The sequence below is a fragment of the Cheilinus undulatus genome, linkage group 7 (assembly GCF_018320785.1).
Source record: "Cheilinus undulatus linkage group 7, ASM1832078v1, whole genome shotgun sequence".
Classification (NCBI taxonomy): domain Eukaryota; kingdom Metazoa; phylum Chordata; class Actinopteri; order Labriformes; family Labridae; genus Cheilinus; species Cheilinus undulatus.
Window position 1 is genome coordinate 32,051,629 of NC_054871.1, and position 19,815 is coordinate 32,071,443.

The window sequence follows — 19,815 nt, forward strand, 5'->3', positions numbered from 1 at the left end:
CTACCCAGGAGTGGAGAGTAACTTACTACATTCACTCTAATTACTGTAATTGAGAGCGTTTTGTGTACTTTTTAAAAGTACCTTAATTCTCAGGATGATGAAATTCAAAGTAAGTCATTGAAGACTGTGCACCGGGGCAAAGCATGATCTTTGCACTGGGGTAGATTTCCTTGTAACACCTCTGACCACACATGTGTACATGTTTCTCAATTAAAAGAAACAGTTGGAGTTGTTTGAGACGACTTTTGACTTCTAATTACATAATATTATGAATAAAATATATGAATAAATAAAAATAGATACAACAAATTCTGATGTTAACAGTTCATGTAAAGAACTTTCAACAGAAATAGAAACAGGCTGTTTAGATTGTAAGCTGTTAACGTCATTTATTACTACATGACCATCAGAGCAAGCTTACTTCCTTATTCCTCTTTGTCCTTGTAGGCCATAAATAGGCATTAGTCCACATTTTACTTGCTTTACACATAAGGCAGACTACTAAGAGGCGCTTTAAGTGCTTTTACAAGCAAAGCTCGAGATTGCCTCAGAAATGCATTAAAAAAAGCCATTAAATAGACAACAATGAGAAACTCTAGGCCTCGTTTTATCAGATTTTACCCCCCTCTTTGATAAATGTTTGAGCAGGGTCTTAAAATGAGACCCTTGATTGTGTCTGAGGAGTCAATATTTTAACAATCGGCCCATCTGCCCTCTCTCTGTTCATGACATCTGCCCCCCACAGCTCTGCCCTCATCACCTCCCTGCCACCTTTTAAGAAATATCGCTGGCACACTGTGCACTGCAGTGAGGGCTTCTCTGCAGATTATGTCTAAGTGTGAGTTTGGGGGCCAGCCTGTGCGTGATGATGGCGATGATGATGCGCGTGACGCCACGAGCAGCAGCGGATGAGCGGAGCAGACAGGGGGCAAGCTGAAGCAGCAGCAGCAGCAGCAGCATCCGCAGCAGCAGCGCCGCCACAAAGGGAGTTCAGTGCTGCTTCAGGCTCGACTCTTCATCGCTCCTCTTCTCCTTCCTCTTCAGGGTTAGCGATGCTCCGGCTCGGCGGCAGGATGTGCGGCTTCTCGGCCCTGCTCTCGGTGCTCCTCGCCGGGCTCGCGGCCGCGTCCTCGGATCTGTTCGACAACCAACTGGGAGACATCAATTACTGCAAGAAGCAATGCCAGCTCACCATCAAAAACAAAAGCCCTGCTAAAGTAAGTTATTCCTGTGTGCTTTAGCGTAGGTTGGCTCTGCAGAGCGCGCGTTATTAGCGGAGAGCGCGCGACAGCGTCCTGCTGTCCGACATTTAAGCGGCTGCATCGAATCACAGAATTACACAATATAATCTGCATCGGAGAAAAGCTTAAATTTAGAATAAAAATTATGATATCAGCGACTTAAGTTGGTGCGTAATTATCCGCATCGTTGGTGCTCCGGTTTTTCACTGCACCCTCTTGATGCTATCGCGCACAATTAGGCCAAAATGGATGCAGCTTCATTTCTTGTGCACCTTAAAGACTCGTCCAAGAAGTGACCTGCAATAAGTCAGTTCATTTCAGATGTGCTAAAACCTGCGCCATTAATTGATTGCCTTCTGAAGCCGCAATTAAGAGTATGTAGGCCAGAGGCAGCGTGTGCAATGGAGAATCAGCAAGACTGTTGTGATCCACGAAAACAATTATCCTTTATTGACAGTTTGCACAGCGCCTCACATCTTGCACAAGGCCAGACTGGACCACAGCAGGACGTTAGACCATGATTAGAAATTCTTCCACCTGGAGTTATCTGTGCCTTAAGCTTTGGATAGATTTCCAGGGTCGAATGTTTTTTCTCCCACCACCTCCTCCTCCTCCTCTGCTTCCTTCAGGTGTGGTTAAAAGCATCCTGCAGGGCAGCGGTAACAGAGCTGCAAAGCGATGCACAGTCACCTGGATTTGTAGATTGAAAACAAGGGCTTGTGCTTATGAAACGTTCAGGGTCAATCCTGCAGTCGCCTTTAAACTCTCTGTATCTCTCTTTATAGTTTAGGATAATCTCTCTGCATGTCCTGAGAGCAAACAGGCAAACGCAGCGAGGATGATGACAAGCACAAAGCTGAAATAAATCGTTCATGGTCAGAGAATCACTGTCTCGCCTGTTCGCAGAGACATCGCTAGAGGGAGCTGTTTCCCCATTTTAAACAGAGAACAAACCCAGAATGTCACAGTTATGTCAGTCTTTTTCTAACCACCTTATTTTCCTGCAGTTTTATTCTAGTGTCTCATTTTCACAGCATGTTCCTTTGTAGAGACAGAAAGCATCATAAAAATCATGTAAGGCAGGCTGTAATACAGCAGCTGCACCATGTCATTAAAAAAATCCACAATCTTCATTGTCATTCATTCTCAAAAGGTTATCTTGAGTTTAGGAGGCATCTCTAATTTTCTTTGTATCTGTCTTCTAGGACTCCATAATGAACGCTTGCCATCGCGGTTGTCGTCTCTACTCCATCTGCCAGTTTGTCAACGGGAACGCCGGCTTCAATACAAGCAGGGAGGAGTGTCAGGGAGGTGAGTGAGCGTGTCACTTACAGTCTCTGCTGAGCAAGCAGAGGCCAAAGTTTAAGCAGCAGCGGCCTCAATATGTCGAGTCAAAATGAAAGACAGATGAATAAATCCTCTTGAGAATATATTTGAAATGTAGGAATCGCTCAGTGGAATTCAGGTCTACTTCTTAAACTCATCATTTCTGCCCTAAAGCTCCCGTGGGCAGTGTTTAGGTAGATTTTGGTGACCCTTGAGAACCAAGCAGTCTTCACTGGTTTTGTCCTGTACATGCAAGGCTTAACTGTTCTATGTTAGACGTGAACAGTCTTCTGTCCATATATTTTTGTCCACATTTCTAAAAGTCTCTTGGAAGCTTGCAGTTAAAGACTAAACATTGCAAGATCACTGCAAATAATACAGATGTGTTGAGTTACAGAGCATTCAGAGAGTATTCAGACCCCTTCACTCGTTTTTACTCTGTTATGTTGCAGCCTGATGCTACAGTAGAAAAAAAAAAAAAATTATTCTCAGTAATCTACACTTAATAACAGAATTTTAGATTTTTTGCAAATCTATGAAAAATTAAAACAGAAATATGGCATTGACATAAGTATTCAGACTATTTGCATAAACTCTTGAAATGTGGCTCCAGTGCCTCCCATTTCTCAGGATCTTTTCTGAGATGTGTCTACACCTTCATTGTACCTACACCTGTGTTAAATTGAATTGATAGGACATAATTTGGACAGGCATGTGTGCCTCCATAGAAGGCCTCACAGTTGACAATTTATATCAGAGCAAAAACCAAGCAATGGGGTCAAAGGAAATGGCTGCAGATCTCGGAGACAAGATTGTTGCAAGGCGCAGATCTGAGGAAGGCTACAAAAAAACATTCTGTTTCACTGAAGGCTCCCAAGAGCACAATGGCCTCCATGATTCTCAAATGGAAGAAGTTTGACACAACCAGGACTCTTCTCAGAGCTGGTTGCCTAGCCAAATTGAGAAATTGGGAGAGAAGGGCCTTAGTGAGAGAGCTGAGAGAGAGAGAGCTCCAGAGATCCTGTGTGGAGATGGGACAAAGTTCATGAAGGACAATCATCACTACAACCCTCCACTGATCTGGGCCTTATGGCAGAGTGACTAGACGGAAGCCTCTCCTCAGTGCAAAACGCGTGACAGACAAGTATGCAAAAAACTCAAAAAGGTTCAAAACATTTCAGCAAAGATCAAGAAAAATGGAAGCATTTGAGGTACATTTAAAGTGTTGTTGCAAAGGGTCTGAACAATTATGTCAATGTGATATTTTAGTTTTTTTTTTATTTTTAATGCATTTGCAAAATAATTCTCAAAGTCTGTTGATGAGAATGAAAATGATTTTTACTTCAGCGTCAAGCAGCAACATAACAGAAGTAAAAAAAGAGAAGGGGGTCTGAATACTTTCTGAATGAACTGTATATGTTCACCCAGCAAAGCCAGACCAGCAGAACAGTAAAATGAGGACTTCTTAAAAAGATCGGAACTATCTAGGGAAGATTGTGTAACTATAAACACACACTATATGTGGGGTAAATTTGCCAAGGAACATGGATGGACAACTACAACAGAATAGCTGGGGGAAGACCAGATGAGAATTTAATGTCAGTTGGATGGGACTGAAGGAAAAGTGGAGGTCCGTGTGAAACTGAAACCTGTGGTTGATGAGTTTTAAAAGGACACGTGAGAATGGTGATGGTTGTATCATTTTTAACATTTATAACTATTTTTATACATGAAGAAAGTAAAAAGATCCTCAAAGGATAAATAACATGAAACAAGTTTTGAGCATTTGTTGCACCTGGGTAGTCAGAGTGTCTACAGACTCACAACATGTGAAATAAGTCAGCACAGTCCTTTGATTGTGGTTCACCTCTGTCTGAAAACTAAAACCTGATGATCTGATGAGAATGCTGGTCTTTATTATTATAGGGTACGGTCTTTATTATGATATTAATGATTAACACTGGCATGTTATGATAGGCCACAACCAAGAGTGTGGTCTATCTGCCCTCTTTGTAAAGTGAGATAACTGGTTATGAATTGGCGCTATACATCAAAGACTGATTAATTCATATTAATTTGACCTAAATATTACTACAACACAACGACTTTCAAACTATTTATAGACATAACCAGTCTGCTGATGATAATATTTGCTTGTGTGCATCATAAATAGACATCACTTGTAATTTAAGTATGATCTTTAAACAGCTAAAAGTTCCTCTCAAGTGTGTCCCAAAGGTGTTTCTTAAAGACTCTTTGAGAAAAGAAAGTTCAAGGTGGAATCAAAATAAACTTGTAAGACAAAAGAAAAAGCAGATCCATTCAATCACAGGGATTTACAGAACAAATGCAGGCTGAAACCTCTGTTAAGTATTGCATTGTTTCTTCTAAGCTGGCAGACTCCGTGGGTATTTTCTGGGTGTTTAAGGTGGCTCTTCCTGTTTGAACGGCTGTATTGAAAATCAATGATTTGATTTACTGTCCAGACAGCAAATGCCCCTTCGGCCCCTGTTTCAATAAAGACAACGTGAAGTGAATCATCTCTGTGGAGTCCAACAGATATGCTCCCTAACATCTTTATCTTTCTTCCTACATTAAAGGCTTGCTCTGCTGTTATTTCTTCTTGTCTTCCATCCAGCTGATTGTGGTGCTCCATGCCCTCTCCTCTTTTCTTTTTTTTCAACATTATTCTACATCTTTTTATTCTTCATAACTACTCCCTCCCGCTCTCTCTCTCCCTGCAGCCTGCCAGGAGGCATATATCAAGCTTCTGGAGCAGGAGGCCTGCAGCACCGGCTGTGCCAGCCAACCCTCTGAACCAGAGATCAAGAGGAGGAAGGTGAGAAAGGCCACCGGCTGCACACACAAATACAGCAAGCTTAGATATGACTGCCAGAGTGACGTAAGACAGCTGAAGATAATATCACAACTTATTATACAGGCACTTATTAATAAAGCATTCACCCACATAGTTAATGGCTTTATTCTCACTCTCCTGCAGCTCCGGGCCATGACTCTGCGCCCTAAGCCCCCCTCTGTGATGGAGGCCGTGTCCAGCTGGTGCAATGACATTGTCAGCTCAGCGCAGAGCTTCATCTCCTCCACCTGGACCTTCTACCTTCAGGCTGATGATGGCAAGGTTGTGGTTTTTCAGGTAAGACTCAAATAAATGTTTGTCCACGATAAACAGGCTCCACATATTCTAGCCATGAAGTTTGACAAAACATATTTTTATAAGGGAAAATATATCTAAGTCTATAAATTTACATTGATAAAGTTCTACAAAATGTTTATGTAAATGCCCCCCCCCCAAAAAAAAAATATTCAAGATGTATATAACTGATTTTTTTTTTTTTTTTGGCTTTAACACACTTCCTAAAACTTTGCAACTTTAACAGAAGTGATGGAATTTTTTGTCTTCTGGCTACATCAGCACTGCTTGATTTATACTGGATTATAGAGGATAAATGTGTAGTTTTGTTGAGCTGCATTTTTATCTCTTTCTGAAATCAGAAGAAGAAACACTTACCCATACCAAACTTCTTTATAGAAAATGTCAGAAGAAAAGGATGGAAAGTGATCTCTAAACAGCAGAAAAGTCATCTGTGGAACTAAATAATTTACATAACTAAATGTAAAACACTGGAAATCTAAGGCCTTTTATAATTGTTTTGTGCAACTGTAAAATTTACCTCATCATTCTTAATATTTGCACTGACAAAGGGTAGGTTCTTGATGTGCTTTGCTGCAAATGATGCAGACACCTTAACCCTGTAATCTGCATAATAGACCTATCCTCATAAACTTTATGGTGGCCGGCTCGGTCCGTATGTTATAAAATTGTTAGATAAATACCTTCAAAGCTTTTTCACATCGTCTGTTTTTAATGGGGGGTTAAAGGCATGCCAGTGTATCTTTATAGACGATAGGATGAGCTAACCTCTGCTTTCTTTTATGATGGAGAAGTATAAATCCACAATGTAACACCGTGCAGTCGAGCTTGGGTTCCTGCCAAAAACAACTCACAGTCTATTTTCAAGTCAGTGCATCTGTGAAGGTTGAGTGAGCAAGAGCACCCATACGGTAGGGACAAGATGGTTAGATTCATTCATTTCAGCACTATTTTCTTAAGTAGGTGTTGTAGTAGAATAGTGACTACTCAGAGAGGAGGAGGTGTCTCTTTATGGGCTTGAGTAAAACTCATGTCAGAAAAAAAAAATCAGAATAAATGAGCATATTCCTTAAACTTGCAGTGTGTAATATTTCAGCTTGTAGCATTTCACAAACTTAAAAGAATAGAAGATAATTTTTATAGTTACTGTCTAAATTAGTGTTAAAACCCCTGAATATCTAAAAAAGTTTGGTACCACTTTATTTTAGTGGGTCCTTGTGTCCTGATTTTATAGTAATAAGTGGTAACTGTCTTGTCATTTCTCAGGAATAAGGTGGTAATTACCTAGTAATAAGTTGACATTTTACCAGGTAATAACTCATTAATATTAAGGAAGTATTTACCAAGTTATAATGTGATAATTACCAAGTTATTCCTTGTAATATTGTGGCACTTCTTTGGTAATTAGGTGGTATTTTACCCTGAACCTAACCCTGACCCTCTAACCTTAACCTTTACCCCAACTCTTGTAATATTGTGGCAATTGTCTGGTAATTAGGTGGCATTTTACCGAATAATTTATTAGAAATTATAATTTTCTTTATAAACTGCTTGAAAATTCCTGGATAATTTCTTTATTTTGGCCTACTAAATTTAAGTTAGTAGTTCCTGAATAATTGTCATGATTTTTGGGGGTTAGGGGCTAGGAGTAGGGGGTTATTGCCAGTGAATTACCACTATAACATAAGGAATTACTTGGTAATTAATACATTATCACCAGATAAATACTTACCTCATATTTCTAAGTTATTACTTGGTAAAAATCAACCCATTTATCTTGCAGTTTGCACCCTGCCTTTAGCTGGTAGAGGGTCTTTTTAGGTGATGTCATCTCCCTTTGTAACTTTGTGCATTTGATAAGCGGTAGAGATAGTTGTGGTCACTGACAATGGTGGAGAACCACAGGAGCAGAACAGCATGTGCAGCATTAAAAAAAGTGAGCTCTAATTTCAGAAAAAAAATATTTGTACCTGTTTTTAACACGCTAAATTATGCAGTTAAACCTGTCTATGGCACTTTATAGCCTAGCTTCCTCAAGCATGTTCTGTATGAAGGGGCAAAACTCACTGAAATCACTGGAGGCTAATGTACCTTATACAGTCCAACTTCAAGGATACTGACAGATCCCTTTAAACTCATTTTAAAGGTATAAAATGAAAAAGATAAGGTCTGAATGGCTAGTAATGAGTACAAATGTATCTGCACAATTGGCAGAATTTTACTTGTTAATTGACTTTATATAAGATGTATCATCTCATTTTGATACACTCAAGAAGTAACATGTTTATCCAGATTTGGTAAATATGGTTATTATGGTGTTAGCAGATATTTATGACAAGAAATTAGACAAATACACTTGCGTAAAATTTGGAGTATAGCACATTTAGATGTTTTTTTTGCCTGGGTAAAAGTCTGCCCTCTTTAAGGGGTTTTTCCTAAAACTTTAATGCATTTCCAACGTCAATGAAACCACCTATACATTACAGCTAAAATAAGAGTTGGTCTGCTGAGCCAGGCCTTACTTTATCCTGCAAATTTCAGACACTGGTTAGAAACCTGCATCCTTGTCAGGGGTTTTCCTGTTTGCATAATGAGGCTTTGATGGCATATTTAGCTACAAAATTAAAGGGTTCAAGGCGAAATGATAGTTTGTATGCACACTAACCCATACAGCAAGGCTTCTCTATATGACAGAGGAGTCCTGTATGTGCTGAAATTCATTATTAGCTATAAAAAAAAATTTTGTGCAGCCTGGGATCTAAGATGTAGCAGCTGCAGAGCATGAAACATTTCTTGGGGACTCGGTGATGGATGGTTGCTCTTTATGGCAGTGACGTGCAGGCCAGAGCAGCGTGAGGCTCCATGGGGCTGTGAGGAGACCATTAGGCCTGTGTTTAGTGGGCAGCTGGCTGACCGCCACCAACTTGACAGATTGACTCTCTGAGTGTTGAAACAACAGAAAAAGTCAAGGGACAGCAGATGAGGGAAAACAAAGCCGCCTGAAATATGAATTATGTGGATGTTCATGGTGAGCTGTGTGTACACAGCTATCTTTGAGCTCCTGTGTTTGTTTGTGTGAACTAAAACTGAGAATAACTAGTTTAGCTCAGCCTGGAGCATCTTTAACACAACAGAGGCTACCAGTAACCAGAGGTAGCAGTTAGGGAGATTTAGAGGGAGGAGTAAGTCCTCATAATTACAAGTCAAACATGTAATTATGTGGACATATTGGTAAAACACGGGATTTTCTTTTTCACCATAAGCCTGTTATCTTGACAAATCATCCCAAGATGGTGCAACAGTGTGAGAGTTCAGGAGTCGATTAAAGACTTCCCCCCACCTAGCCGTGGTGCTGCGAGCGTGCCGGCTAGCAGAACAAACTGAACTCGGTGTGAGGCTGAGTACAAAGAGAGAAATCCCCAACCTATTTCTCCTGACAATTGCATTAGTCATTCTGCTCAACTGAATTTTAAAGGAACCAAAGGGCTGAGGAGAACAGAGGGTGCTAGAGAAATAACAGGGCGACTTTGATGATGCCACAGTGAAATCATTTGGTAACATGAGACTTTAGCATGAACACTTCACAGATTGCTGTTATTATGGCCCAGTATGGTCTGATATGTAAGGCTGCTATTAATCTTTGTTTCTTATTAAGATTGAATTCCATGAAAGACAAAAACCACAACGTGTTCCTACCAAAACTCAATATGCATGAATTTTAAACTGAAAAGTTCCTTTTTTTTCTTCGGTGAGGCTGGACACCATCGTGCAGCAATAGGGAAGTGTAGTTTTAAGTCAAAGTCGACTAAATTAAGCTATCCGACTGACTTTTTTTTCTTCCACAATATTTATTTAAATCCTATTGCCATGAAATATAGCTCTTTACAATTACATACCGTTTGTCAAGACCGAGATTGTTATATTTACCAAAAAAAGTTGAATCAAAAAATGTAGTGCACCTCACAACAAGAAAGTTCTTGGTCCAGTCTAAAGACATGGGGTCTGTCTGAAAGTACAAGAAGTTCCCCCCTAAGTCTTTTCACATTTTAAGGTGCGACCAAGAGGATAGAAAAAGAGAACCACATTAATAAGGGGCACCACTGCTATTATACTAGGCAGATATACAAATGTGATTTAAGTTTATTGTGTAAAAGCTATAGTTTACTGTCTATGGACTACAAAAAGTGTCTCAGTTATCCATCTGGGTGCATTCCCTGTGTTGTTCAACTTTCAATTAAAAGTGAAAACCTCTGTTTATATAAATGTCTCCATGTTCTATCTTTAATTTCTCTTGTTTTCAGCTGTTAATTATTAGTCTACACTGGTTCTCTGTGACTTTCAGCCGATTGTTGATGTGAAATGCATGATGAAGTGCAAATAAAAACATTCTTTATATTTTTGTGAATATGTTGAAAGATTAAATGATCACATTACAGCAATAAGCTTTGTTAAATGCTCATTTTTTTAGATACAAACAGGGTGCAGAAAGGGTTGTAATCCATTGCATTATAAGATACTGAAAAATGATTAAAAAAAACTAATTTTCTATATTCTCAGAAACCAAGCTGTCTGAAAACAGCCATTCACTTTTTATATAAAGACATTCAACATAGTTTATGAAATTAGGAACTAGCTTGCTGACTTCTACACTTTTCATGACCAACCAAAGGGTATAAACTGCCACAGCTAGAATTATTAAGACCATGACAATATCAACTTTTATTTAACTTTAAATAAAAAGTAACATTGTAGAGGGATGCATGTGGTAAAGGATGCATGTAACATTGTTTTTTACATTTAAAATACTGAACCCTTGTCATATTTATCAATCTTCTTTTTTCTACAACATTTAGTACTATGCATTAGTTTTGGGCATGTTTGGGCAAAAAATGAGGCTGAAGTGAAGGTGTGCAATGCCAAGTAAGCCCACCTGAGGGTGCCATTGGGCAGGAAGGAGGATTGATACAACCCTGGCTGTGCTCTGGATGTCCTTGTGTATTACCAGGGAAAAGGAAAAATAATTTGTTGAAAAATGAAGTCCACACCTTTAGGGCAGAGTCCCTGGTCATGTTTTAGCTGTCCCAAGGCCCCGAATACCTTTGGCAGTCCCCAGGCATATTACCAGGGATGAAGAGGCCCGGACAACCGAAATACCTTTGAGCTTGACCTTGGCTGCCAAGTGGCACTCATGTGGCAACATGTCTCGAGCTTGACTCACCTTACATACCTAAAACTTATGCACATGACTGTACATCTGGTGAAAGTATTAAATGTCATAGTGAACTACAGTGGGATGCTGTAAGAAATGTTCACATTAGAAGCCTCCAGGTTGGAGACCATGAGAATAACACCACTGAAGCTCCTGTGATAACTCTACAGCAGAGGTAGTCAATACACTGAAATGAATACTGATGCCTCTTATGACCTACACAACCAAACAGGACCACCAGCATGAAGACAGTTTTTACATGGTCATTTTTAACATGAGAAACCACTGCCATTGTTGAGGTGTCAAAGTGATTAACAGTGTTTGCCTGAACAGCTTTATTGAAACATTTTCAACTGCAAAGATTGTTGATGAGTGGTTAAACTGAAAGTCAAAAGAAAGCAGGATATTATTTTAAGGAAAAGCATCACTTTTACGTGTACTTGAAATGTCAAAAAAGAGACAAGGGATACTGAGTACCTCACAGGGGGCACCAGATTTGATACAAACCAATAATCCCACACAGGAATTAAAATTCAAAGTCCAAGATAACAACAGTTGGTTGCAAACAAGACTAATTATTTTGATTTAAAGTCAGACTGAGTTCTTGGTGTATTTTATACTTTTTTTTAAACCCTTGAAAACCAAAATAAGTTGACCAACTAGATTTAGTCACAGTGTAAGCTCAGACCTCTCTTTATGGCCTTGATGTCTCTGAACTCTCAGACCCCTGTTTCATTCTTTCTGTAAGCACCTTTAACATTCCTGCACATAATTCATGACAGCTGCAGATCAGGCTCTGCTTGTTCTGATGGTTAGATCCCCTCAGTCTGCAGCCAACGAGAGGCAACCCCCATCCCCGCACACACATCTCCACAAAACTTGACTCTCCTCCTGCATCTGGTTTCAATGCTCTCTGTCAGAAAACATCGCTTGCTAGGGGTAATAAACCTGGTTGTGAAATCACTCTCAACAAAAGAAGTCTGGAGGCTTTGTAAGTTTGAACTAGCATGCTCAGTCTTTGTGATGAAAAGTTTGTTGTTTGGTTAAACTGGACAACTAGAAGAAGTGATTTAAGCAGAAAAAAAGCCATAAACATACACATTCATTCCCTTTGTATCATAATAAGAATAACTGGAATTCATATTGACATTATAATAGATTTTTAAAATTAGTTTTTATCTTGTTTTGACTTTTTGTTTTTCTATTTCAGTTCAGTTTTGATTAGTTTCATAATGCCGGGGTCTAGTTTTTTATGTTGAAAAAAGATTGCAAAGAAAGTACTCACATAATTTAAAGTATTTGAAGAAATCATATATAAAAGATGAACAGCCACTGCCACACACAAAAGATGAACGACCTGCTGCACTGGGTTGTACTTTTGGACTTGGGCCTACCCTAAATAAATAGACTTTCTTATTTGATAGTTGAACACAATTAAAGATCTAGAATAAAATTTTGTGAAGTCAACCAATCACATCAAGCCATTTTAAGTTACCCAGGCATGGGTGGCCAGTGATGAGGTCTGCTGGCCAAATATCTTTTACTCATATTAAAAAATTTATATTCATTTAATTTACACAATGTTTGTGTTGGGCCAAAGCCTTGTATCATAATTTTTCATGATTTTTAAAAAATTTAAATCAGTACTATTGGTCACTCTTTACATCTGACAAAAAGATGCAGACTATTCAACGTTAAAGTATTTGGAAAAATACAGTATGTTGTTGAAAAAACAAACAAAACAAAAAAAACCACTCATCCCACAAATGCATGTTCTTTGTAAATGTGCCACAGTTTAAAAGGGAAATATAAAGGCTTTCCAACAGCAAAAGATTTACTGCCAAGAAGCATTGTTACAACAAAGAAAAAATCAACTAAACACACGTTTCCTTACTTTTTTTGCTAGGTTTGTGTATTTTAGTTTTGTAAACACCCAACGTATTCAGTTTCAGTAAGTAACCAGTTTTTAAAGCCTCATTTTCATTTTAGTCTCAGTTTATGATTTTTTATTTATTTGAGTCGCTGAGAACTGTGTTTCCCAGATGTGATATTTCTGCGTAGAACAGCAAAAGCTGCCACAAATGTCAAATACAGGGAGGTTAACCCTACTGCAGAGAGACAAACTCTATCCTATAGCTACGTGTGCATGTGTATGTTTGTGTTTGCTGAGACCAGCATTAGTATTGTTACTGCCGTCTACAGCTGCTGTTGTTGGAGGATCAGCCGCGGGGAACCAAAAAGCTCTCTTAATGAGTTCTCCAAGGGAACCAGAAATACTGTGCACGTACAGCAAAAAATACACACCAGTGCAGTTACTGACAGCATGCTGCTTGTGCTTGTGTAGCAGTTCTTTGGATGAGCTGTTCTTCTGTGACAAATCTTAGTTAAAGTTTTAATTTGCTGAATTAGTTGGGTAAGAAAAATACCTACATTGATTTTAGTGGAGATTCTTTGAAGCATTTAAAAAAGTTTCAAATCAATATGAGTCATGAAATGGATGGACCATATTTGTTTTCCAACTAAGGGAACATTTACACTGAGATGGTAATAAAGTGGAAAGGAAATGTAAATTGTACAACACTCTGCTTTTTAAATCCAAATGATTTCTCTAGCTCATATTTAATACATTGTTCTTAAGTTTTATAAGACCTTCGCAACGCTCCCCTGAACTAGCTTGATTGAAAAAGTTAAACTCTCAAACGCTGATTGCTGTGGAAAATAACTTTCCCTATTATAAAGCTAAGTAAAGAAAAGAAGTATGGTTTTGAAAGACATGAAGTATCAAAATCAATACAAAATTACAACAAAGTCTAAATTGTTCATGTTTAGTGTAAAATAAGTTCATTAATGAAAAAAGAGTAAAATGATGGAGGTCTAATCTGTGATTAATTTATGTATAGATTAGCTTTAGAAGTAGTTACACAAACTGTGGCTTGTTTTAGCTTCATTAGCTTTAGTTCAAGCTAACATAGCTATGCTAGCTACGTAATTAACAGCACTACATAAGCTAGTGTAGCTAAGTTAGCTTGAGCAACATGAGCTTTTGCAAGTGCAGCTAAAGCTAACTTAGCTACGGCAATAAAGCTTACATAGCTGCTTTGTGAGCTTAGCTTTAGCAACGTAAGCTACATTCATGCTATCTATGTATCTTACGTAGCTAATCCACAGCAGTGATCCTCTAATGGTGGCCACTTTCAATTACTGTACTTAGCCCACACAGACACTCATCATAATTTTACACCAAAATACGTTTTGCTTTAATTTTACAAAAAGAGTAGAATAATCTAATTATGACAAATTTTGTCCACTACCTATTTTGATGTATTTCTGCACCTCTCTTGTTTTATTTTTTACTTTCTTGTGTGACTTTGATGCAGGCATTGAGAAATGTACTAAATCTACTACTTATTCAAATAAAAATAATGGAAAATCAAAGCAAAAGTACCATCCACAATAATTTTCATTTTAGCAGTGGGAAAAACCTGCTGATGTTTTGGCCCACAGCTTGATGTTCTTTAACTAGTTGCCCCTTAGGATAAACTAATTCAGGAACATTGCTCTATAGGGATGAAATCCTTCAAGCTAAGTAAATTTCCCCAAGAGGTAGATACTCATGTTTTGCTGAACTTTATCTTTAACTCTACAACATTAAATTTTAATGCACCTCTCCCCACATCTCTGTATCATACTTACCTCCTGCAGTGTTTCTCCTCAATCCAGCTTCTTGAATAACTATCTTTAGTTAAATTTGTTAGATCTGCTTTTGAATTAAAGTGGAATAACTGATCGCCAAGTTTCATTGTCTTTAATCTACAGAGCCAGCCAGAGATGGAGTACTCTCTGCCCGAACTTCAGGCTCCTCGCTCCAATGTGGCAGACAAACCCTGGCCTCAGGTCCACTCTCATACTCAAAGACCTCATGGTAAGATCAAAAACATGCTGTTTATTTACATGTATTTGTCAGAATATGCACAGTGATAGGTAGGTGTATGTATGTAGCAATCTGTTTATTTTTCAATGTGTTGTTTTTTAGGTGTGAAGGGGCACAGTGAGAGGGGGGCATCTAAAGCAGGAGGAAAAGGCAAACACCCCGTCCAGCATCCAGAGGACCCAACAGCTGAGCACGACTTCCTTGGCTGCATGTCAAGGTGAGATTATCCTCACAGAAATGGCTGTTAAAACACTTCAAATAACAAAAATGATTTTGTGATAGAAACCATAGTTCATGTGCCTGATTTCTTCTTTACATGCCGTTTGATGCCAGCATCTCGGTCTTATGTAAAGTAATGAGTTATGAGTAATTTACAAGTATACAACATACAATTTCACCTCTGGATACTGATTTTATACTCCTTTGAAGGAAACTCAGAGGGGTCTGGCTGCAGACTGTACTTTCTGAAAGCCACTCTCAGACCATTTATCTGAGACACCAAATATCTCAGAAAGAAAGTACTGTAATTTGCCGATACACCATAGTTAGAGTTTTACATTTTTTTTTAAATAAATGTTTTGTTATAAACAAAGTCCGGCAATTATATTCATGAAATAACCAAATTGCAAGAATTACAGACTAAGACAAATTTCATAAATCAAACAGAAAGAAAGGTTGGAGGTCTAATGTGAGATAAAATTGTTACTAGGCCTGTTTTAGAAGTAGTTACATGAATGGTAGCTCACCTTAACTTCCTTAGCTTTAGCTAAAGCTAACATAGCTACGAGCTACATTATTAACGTTAATATTTAGCTGTCTTGGGGGCTTAGCTTTGGCCAGATTAGCTGCATAGCACTGTTATCTATAGCCGAGTTAGCTTTAGCAAAGTGAGTTTTAGCAAAGGTAGCTAAAGCTATCTTAGCTAAAGTTTAATCAGATTTTATTTTGAAAGTTTAAGCATGCATTTCCAGTCTGAGATATACGGCATCTCAGACAAACAGTCTGTGAGTGTGGCCATCAGAAATAATTGGTCTGAAGCCAGACTTGGGAAAAATAGCAGCTGTATTTGTTAATCAATGGAAGAGAAAAATCAAAATATTCAAAACTGTTAAAGTGTTACTTTACTTAGATCACATCTTAAAATACAACTGCCATTATGTGAAGTTGTGGAATTGCATTTTTCATATTTATTCATAATTACATGTGCTGCAGAAAGTTAAAACTTCTCAGTATTTCCAGCTTCTTCTGTCTCTTCTGCTAACTCCTTTTTTGGTGTCCTTACTCCTTTTATTCTCCAGACGTTCAGGCCTTCCTCGATGGATCTTAGCAGCATGTCTCTTTCTGTCCATTATGGTCATGTTGTGGCTCAGCTGTGCCAGCCTGGTCACCGCACCTGAGCAGCACATCAAGACACAGGTACAAACGTGTAATGTGTCTGGGTTGAAGAAGATACTTGGCTAACAAATTCAAGTGTATTCCACCTGCAGCTGTTTAGTGACTTAGCCGATTTGTTGCAAGTATAAATGCTGGGAAGTGTAGGGATTCAATAGTTAAGAAAGACATCGCACATTTGAAATAATAAGCATAACACCTGGTGTGTTTACATGCAGTTAGAAAAAGTCTAATTATTGTGTTAATGTGACTAAAACGGGATAATCCAGTTAAATTGCCAAATCAAGCTGTAACCATAGCTCGACTTTACTATGCACATGACTTTACTATAAACATACTAATTGTTTTGGCTTCCAAGTGGATGCCGGGATGATGCTGGTGGGACTGAAAACATAAGCACAGCAGACAGCAGATGGAAAGACCTTTACTCATACTGCTTCCAGCATATGTTATCCAAACTATGGACATTTTCATTCCCACAGAGAAAATGTGAGTTCTTCAGAGCTGCATACTAATTTTTCTGTTTTGTATAATTCCTGTCTGTAACAAACCACAAGCAGCTGTATTATGCTCTCCTTTTGTGTTGATTGAATCACTTTACAGCCATCTGCTGTTGTCTGAAGTCTCCAGTTTGAGTGACACTCATTGTCAAAACTTGTTTTATGCAGCCCAGATCTACTGTGTTTATCTTGTTTGAATCAAAGACTGTGTTACTAGGGCAACAGTTGTGCGCATCCTCTTTCTTTCTTCCAACTTCAAAAGGAGCCTTTTAAATTACAACGCTACACAAAATGTGTTATATAATTTGAGAACCATTGAATACTAAATAACAGATTTGAGTTAGCTTGAACAGTAGGATAATTAGTGTCAGTAGCACCAAAACAAGGGGGAAAAAACTGAATAATGATTTATAGGCATATTCAAACATGTGAGAAATGTTAAAATTCATGCTTTAATTTGGTGTCATAACTGATTAAAGTAACAGCAGAACAGAAATGCTGAACAAGAGGCATTCTTATTATTTGTTCCCAGAGAAAATGACAGTAATCATGCAAGGAAAAAGTCTGAATACTGGAAAAATACAGACTGATAATCACAGCAAATCCAATACAAAATACAACAACAGACCAAAAAAAGGATGCAGCACAGCATATGCAATTGCACAAAAGTGTTGGCATCATCTCAGTAGACAGTGTGACAGCAAATTTGCTAGCAACTTTCTATCAACCAACCATTCCTCTCCTAACCTGTCTAATGAAATTCAAGTTTTTATTAAGGTTTGTACTTTTCAGTGTTCAGAAAAACAATGGAGATTTTATTATTGAAAAGCTGTGTTGCCAAATAGCATCAAAGTATCAAATCATTTTACAACCTTACTTAAGTTAAAAAGAAGATGTTCTGCAGGAAGAGAAATGTGCAAACATGTGGGAAGACCTCATGGCCTGTTTTTTTAATTTTTTTTTTCTTAAATGATTCCTCCTGTCTCTCCCCAGCTGAGCATCAACGGAGACAAAGAGTTTCTTGATAACGCCATCAAAGTCAACCCATACCACCTGAGCCCTGTGATCGCGGTTGCCGTCAAACAATCTGAGGAGAGTCAGGAGGCGGGGCCTCTGCCGGTGAAGGTTGACCTCAACAAAACGTGCGTCTAGACCAGACCAGTTGGGGAGCTTCTGTCTTGTTTCCAACGGTTACTATGTCCACAGTTGTTGGCCTGTGTGTGAAATGAGCACATCACAGGACTCACTGAGTCACCAGAGTTTTTGTAAATCATATTTTTAAGAGCATGGCACCCTCCTGTCAAAGTTACTACAATGAAACATCTAGCTTTTACTTGTTGCTCTCATGGCACTTCACTTGCTTGTTCCTGATTTTTGAGACGATGACAAACACTCCGCCTGCTCAGTGCATATTCATAACTTGGTGTGCATGTCTGAGAGCTACTATGGAGACAAGCAGAGAGTACGGATTAACTTAAGAGCTCTTTCAAATCATTTTTTGAGTCTAAAAAAGACTTAGCTGAGTTTATTTTAGATTTAATTTCTCCTGGTTCTTACACGGAGTTTGGATTCATTGCTAAGCTGCTGACATGAATGAGAGGTGGGTTCAATTCTTTAATGCTGCATGAAACTGATACTGCAGCTCAGAGATTATGATCTGTTTACATGATTTGCATTATGAGCTGTTTACTCAGAAAAATTTTATGAATTGCTCTAGAAATCTGAAACCATGTTGTCTCTCTCACAAGGAAAACAACTCCAGATTCTCTCCACAGAAACAGAAGTATACTAAGTCAAACAAAAGCAGTGTCTTTTGTCACCTATCCCATTGTATGTCTGACGATGTGTTTGGGATATCTTACATTTAAAACTGGGAGTGGACACAGAACGGGGCACTCTTTTCAAAAATGAGCAAAAATGAAAGCATTATTTATTTTCTCCTCTATTTATTCAGTCATCCATATGAGTTATCTGTTCAAAAGTGTATTAAAGTGCCATGTACTGTACATATAACCATCATACAAATGTAATTGCTCTGTATGCAAAATACATTGTAACACAGATTGCATAGAGGGGATATTGCACCTATTACTGTATTATTATTACTACTATTACGATATTATTGTTCTTATATCACTTGAAGAGTTCCTAGCTGTTATATGTGCCATGTGCTTTCTAATAGCTGACTATTTTGTATGTCCTAGGAGCACACACTTGAAGGATAACCTCTGTAACAATGTGTAATGCAAAGCTTCGAACATTTTGTTATTGAAACAAGTTGCACAGTCTTTAAGAGAAGATTTCTGTTTTCCTCTCAGTGCTTTCGATGTGTGTAACGCTCTCTTTTCATCCAGGCTGTGTAGACAATAAACTGTGCATGCAAGTGACGCTTCGGTAGTTTATCTTTAACCACCCGCCATGCCGGTATGGCAAGCCTCTGCTGTAGACTTGTGATTTTTTTGTGTTACTATTTACTGTAAACATTGAATAGAAGGTGTGACAATGACTGAAATTAAGCCCATGAATTACAGGAAGGACTCTGAATAATTTAAAAGCCATTCAATCAATATCTGTGCTGGTTCAAACTGATATCACAAGGAATATAAGATACTGTTTCCTTTTTACTGGTCTGTTTCTTTCCAATGAAATGATGCTTACAACATGATCAAATAAAGTGTTTTCATTGTAAATAAATAGAGGGGTGCTGGGTTTTATTTTGATAAAAAATGTATGCTGATCTAAAAGGAAACATTGAAGAATGAAGGAAAAAACACTTCATAAAAGAAGTGGGTTTAATCCCTAGCTCCGACAGTCACATGCTGATATGACCTTGGGCAAGACACTTAACCTCAGTTTGCCCCTACTTCTGTGTCAGTGGTGTATGAATTTGTATGGGTATGTATTAATAAGATTTGCTATTTAGTGATGGATACTCCACATTGCGCCCTTAGCCATCAGTGTGTGGTTGTGGAGTGAATCGGTAACTGTGACCTGTGTTGTAGTCAAATCACTATAACACTATATAAGCTCAAGTCTGTTTACCA

General features: G+C 38.4%; 1 protein-coding gene across 2 annotated transcripts; it reads left to right on the forward strand.

The window, feature by feature from the left end:
- Window positions 1–90: 90 nt before the first annotated feature.
- Window positions 91–19,465, forward strand: tmem59l (transmembrane protein 59-like). 2 transcript variants are annotated; one of them, XM_041792229.1, is made up of 9 exons: window positions 91–109; window positions 1,045–1,217; window positions 2,447–2,552; window positions 5,312–5,406; window positions 5,569–5,721; window positions 14,765–14,870; window positions 14,982–15,096; window positions 16,178–16,295; window positions 17,765–19,465. In XM_041792229.1, the coding sequence occupies exons 2-9, from the start codon at window positions 1,053–1,055 to the stop codon at window positions 17,921–17,923; spliced, it is 1,017 nt and encodes a 338-aa protein (XP_041648163.1). In that variant the 5' UTR covers window positions 91–109; window positions 1,045–1,052; the 3' UTR covers window positions 17,924–19,465. The 2 variants fall into 2 exon arrangements, with proteins under 2 accessions (XP_041648163.1, XP_041648162.1); XM_041792228.1 differs by lacking the exon at window positions 91–109 and having other exon boundaries at window positions 446–1,217.
- The last annotated feature ends 350 nt before the right edge of the window (window positions 19,466–19,815 follow it).

What these genes read in the sequence shown, in the direction of transcription:
- tmem59l (XM_041792228.1), top strand. Translation starts at nt 909, where the DNA reads ATGAGCGGAGCAGACAGGGGGCAAGCTGAAGCAGCAGCAGCAGCAGCA. An exon ending in CAGAGATCAAGAGGAGGAAG is followed by an intron (nt 5,407 to 5,568) that starts GTGAGAAAGGCC and finishes ACTCTCCTGCAG; the next exon opens with CTCCGGGCCATGACTCTGCG. An exon ending in AGCAGCACATCAAGACACAG is followed by an intron (nt 16,296 to 17,764) that starts GTACAAACGTGT and finishes GTCTCTCCCCAG; the next exon opens with CTGAGCATCAACGGAGACAA.